This window comes from Solanum stenotomum, chromosome 7, assembly GCF_019186545.1.
Source record: "Solanum stenotomum isolate F172 chromosome 7, ASM1918654v1, whole genome shotgun sequence".
NCBI classification, from domain to species: Eukaryota; Viridiplantae; Streptophyta; class Magnoliopsida; order Solanales; family Solanaceae; genus Solanum; species Solanum stenotomum.
In genome coordinates, this window is record NC_064288.1 from 59,016,540 (window position 1) to 59,020,842 (window position 4,303).

Consider the following 4,303-nt stretch of genomic DNA (forward strand, 5'->3'; position numbering starts at 1 on the left):
TAATGATAATTTGTTTCTCTATTTTCTTCTTTTTTTTGGCATTTTGGAAAATTATTACAGCAATGGATAGTTCTAGATTTTCTTATTACAGATCCTTGCTAGGCAGAACTAAAATGGAAAGACGGTGAACGGAAAAAGGGAAAAAAGGGTTTCCGATCTAGAATCAGAAACTCCGATCATCCTTCTCTATATTTTTATATTTTTATATTTTGTACTACTACTACTAGATTTCTTTCTTTTCAAGTTAGAAAAAGAAAACAAAATTTCTTAGGGCTTTTCCCTGAGAAGGGAAGCCAATCCGGGGACAATGACTTTGTTTCCTCTCTCACAATTTTTGGGCTTCAATGCGGGAGGTTCCCATGTCATCATTACCGGCTGTACCGGCTTCTCTTCCTCGCTGCCGGAAAATTTCACCGGCGGCGGCGGTGATGAAAGCAACGTACACGAATTGGAATCGTAAGACGATTGCCCACCAAAGATCATCTCTAATTCTCCAAATTCAGAATCAGATAATTGTTTACTCTCAAATTCTTCAAGAAGCTTTTCCTTGACCTCACTCTTCACTGTGGCTTCGGCGGTTCGGATGTGTGGGCTAAGCCATTTGGCTTTTATATACTCAGCTTTACGCCATGGAGCGATATGCATGCCTTTCTTCTTCAAACTCTGCCGAGCGGCTTCTGAGGCAATTGACACAATTTGCAGCAGGCGGTCGGAATTTCCGACGAAGATGAAAGGCAGCAATTGAAGAACCGCCTTGTAACTGCTAGTTGATCGGGCAACTTCAAACTCCGATCGAAAATCTACATCAATCAACACTCTTTCTCCCTCCTCAATCACATCAATGTACTCATATTCACCTGAATATTTTCAATAATTTAAAAAATAAAATCAGTACAAAAGTTGACCAAAATTGAACACATCAATAATGTCTAAGGAAGATCATGTACCTGGAGGAACAGAAGGAGCCTTTTCCCATTTGGATTTGCAAATGGAAGCATTGTAGCCAAGTTTCAAGAGTTCATCGGTGACGATTTTTCTCAAATCGTTCTTACTCTTGCAAGCTTTGTTTTTCTCAACGATTTGTGAGATATCAGCTAACAGATTTCTCTCGACAACAGTTGCACACGGAATTAAGCTCTGAATTACAGTGAAAAAAAGAACAATCAGATTAAATTAACGGAAAATTCAAAGGAAATTGCTCAGAGTTAAAGCTGTGCTTTTTTACCTTGAGAGCATCAGCAGAATCGCTAAAGGAGGAGTGTGCTGAGTCAGCAAAATCAAACTCGTCATCGGAGCTATCATTGTTGGTTCCGTTGAAGCAATTGCAACGATTCCGACCACATTTAGCAGGTGAAGGCTTTTCATTGTTCTCCTCAATGAAATTCTGAACCATCTTAGCCAAACAAACAGAGCTAGGCTCGAATTCAGGCACTGCTCCATCTTTTCCATTTGCCAATTCATTACTGGCGCCGGCAGCATTCGGCTTCTCTGTCGCCGACGAAATCCGTAAGACGCTGGGGAACGGCCGGTCAAAAAACCTTTTGAGTCGCGATTTCACCACAGGCTTAGTGGTGTCGCTTTGGATCGATTCTCTGTCTGTCGGAGAATCGATCGGCTGAATTTTCGTCGGAGGCATCCTCTATCACAATCAAAACGGTGCGCACACACACAAACTCTCTCTCTATCTAAAGCCTAATTATACTCCCTCTGTCAGTTCTGCTCAATTTTCAGAGCTTTGAATACCTACTCGCTTAGCGTGATGATGTCAATAAAATCAGAATTCTGCATCTAAAATCACTCAACCAAAAGCAGCCCTAAATCCTCACAGACAACTTTGCCTTTTTCGCAGGAAAATCACGGAAAAAAACTCACAGATACCAAAAAATTAATATCAAAATTTACCTAAATCTATTATCAAAAAGTATGACTCTCTTCCTTTACCAAAAACAGTTGCACATAAATATCTCACCGAATCAATCAAAGAGTTGCTATATAGTTTTACTCAAAAACAAAGGAAAAATTAAAACCGATGGAACTTTGGATACCTTAACTCTCTTCAGAACTGAGGAAAAGAAACGAATGAGTGTGCTTTTGGGGAAGATTTTTCATGAAAAACGTGACGGTAATGAACTGAAACACAAACATTGCATTTGCGAAGAAAGGAACAAGTCGCCGGAATATTCATTTTCCGACGAGGTTATCGTTATCTCCGGAAAGGGAAAACTATGTGAGGAAGAAATATGAATGACTTTTTATTTTCTCTTTCTTTTCTTTTTCAAGTTTTAAGTTAATTAAAATGAGAAAATTTGAGCTGCCTTATATAGCAGTGAAACGTGGGTGAAGTGAAGAAGTGGGGTAGGGGGTGAGGGACCTGACTAGAATATGAATTTCCACGTCAGAAATTACGTGCACGGATAATTTTTAAAAATTTACGGGTTGTTTTGCTAAGTGACGACGTTTTAGGCGAGGTAAAGTTGAGTGTGTTAAGATCACGTAGTGCAAGGCTGTTACGTGGACGGTGGAGATTAAATGAAAATGCCTATGTGAAGTGTGTGATCCTGTTTTTGTGGAAATAATCTAATCATGGCACTATGTGAGTGACTAGAAATTAGAAACGGAAACATGATATAGAGAATATAATTTGGGAGTAAGGGAAGGAGAATTACAATTTAAATCTTCATCAACATCGTGAAAAAATTAATTTAGCTACTAAAACTATATATATTTTTTTGAGTAGAACTAATTTGTGTCTTGCTATTTTTAAAATTTATTTTAAATTTCGTCTCTGTTTTAGTTTTTATTTTAATTGCATATGAAAAATATGAAAAAATAAAAAGTATTAAGAGATGTTTCTACAATCAGTTTCGTAATTTTGTAGGTTATTTATAAAATAAAAAAAAAAATTCCTTTTTTATTTTATAAGATTTATTTTATTTTTATCGGTAAGAAAATTGAAGAAGTCGTTTTCTGGTAAGAGGTCAAATTTTTCTAATTTTATTCACCTTTTTCCTCTCATGATACTTATATATAATTTTATGGGTATACTATTTCTTGGTTTGACATTATTAAATTTCGATTTGATTTTCAATTAAGAAAAATAATATTATTCAATCATTTTTCCTTAACGACATTTATATGTGGAGTTATGCTAAGACTTTTCCATTCAATACATTTTAAGGAGCTAACCCATTTCATATGTTAATTAGTAATTAAAATTACGATTTTTATATGCGGAGTTATGATTTGTACGATCGTTAAAAAAATAGTTAATAACAGTATAATTATGACCTTTGACTGAAACAATAAACTCGTAAAAAATAATTAATTACATTAACTTCAATTACGACTTTTTACTAAAAGAATAAACTCGTAAAAAATAATTAATGTCTCATTAGTACGATATTTATTTCGACAAAATCTGTTAGTTCAATTCATTTTTTATTGATATTTTATTTTGCAATATATATTTGTTGATTATATCACAATCATAAAATTAATGATATTACGTTAATTAGTAATTATAATTACGACTTTTTATATGTTGAGTTATGATTTGTACGATCGTCAAAAAAATGGTTAATTACAGTAACAATAATTATGTCTTTTGACTGAAAGAATAAACTAGTAAAAAATAATTAATTACATTAACTTCAACTACGACTTTTTTACTGAAAAAATAAACTCATAAAAAATAATTAATTCCTCATTAGTATGATATTTATTTAAATTAAATCTGTTAGTTCAATTCATTTTTTATTGATATTTTATTTTACAATATATATTTGTTGATTATATCACAATCATAAAATAAATGATAGTATGTTAATTAGTAATTATAATTACGACTTTTTATATGTGGAGTTATAATTTGTACGATCGTCAAAAAGTTAGTTAATTACAGTAACTATAATTATGACTTTTGACTGAAATAATAAACTCTTAAAAAACAATTAATTACATTAACTTCAACTACGACTTTTTACTGAAAGAATAAACTCTTAAAAAATAATTAATGTCTCATTAGTACGATATTTATTTCGATTAAATCTGTTAGTTCAATTCATTTTTTATTGATATTTTATTTTACAATATATATTTGTTTATTATATCACAATCATAAAATAAATGATATTATGTTAATTAGTAGGTATAATTACAACTTTTTATATGTGAAGTTATAATTTGTACGATCGTTAAAAAGTTAGTTAATTACAGTAACTATAATTATGACTTTTGACTGAAATAATAAACTCGTAAAAACAATTAATTACATTAACTTCAACTACGACTTTTTACTGAAAGA

At 32.2% G+C, this 4,303-nt stretch overlaps 1 protein-coding gene across 1 annotated transcript; it reads right to left on the bottom strand.

Moving 5' to 3' along the window:
* LOC125870679 (uncharacterized) lies at window positions 1-2,277 on the bottom strand. The gene is made up of 3 exons (XM_049551176.1): window positions 1,226-2,277; window positions 948-1,137; window positions 1-857 (listed from the first exon to the last, which is right to left on the bottom strand). Exons 1-3 carry the CDS (start codon window positions 1,634-1,636, stop codon window positions 268-270), a joined length of 1,191 nt encoding a protein of 396 aa, XP_049407133.1. The 5' UTR covers window positions 1,637-2,277; the 3' UTR covers window positions 1-267.
* Between the last annotated feature and the right edge of the window lie 2,026 nt (window positions 2,278-4,303).

Bases quoted from the DNA above. Each gene is read 5' to 3' on its own strand.
- LOC125870679 (XM_049551176.1), bottom strand. From the start codon at position 1,636: ATGCCTCCGACGAAAATTCAGCCGATCGATTCTCCGACAGACAGAGAA. The intron at 1,138-1,225 runs GTAAAAAAGCAC...ACTGTAATTCAG, and splicing joins ATTCTGCTGATGCTCTCAAG to AGCTTAATTCCGTGTGCAAC. The intron at 858-947 runs GTACATGATCTT...GAAAATATTCAG, and splicing joins GGCTCCTTCTGTTCCTCCAG to GTGAATATGAGTACATTGAT.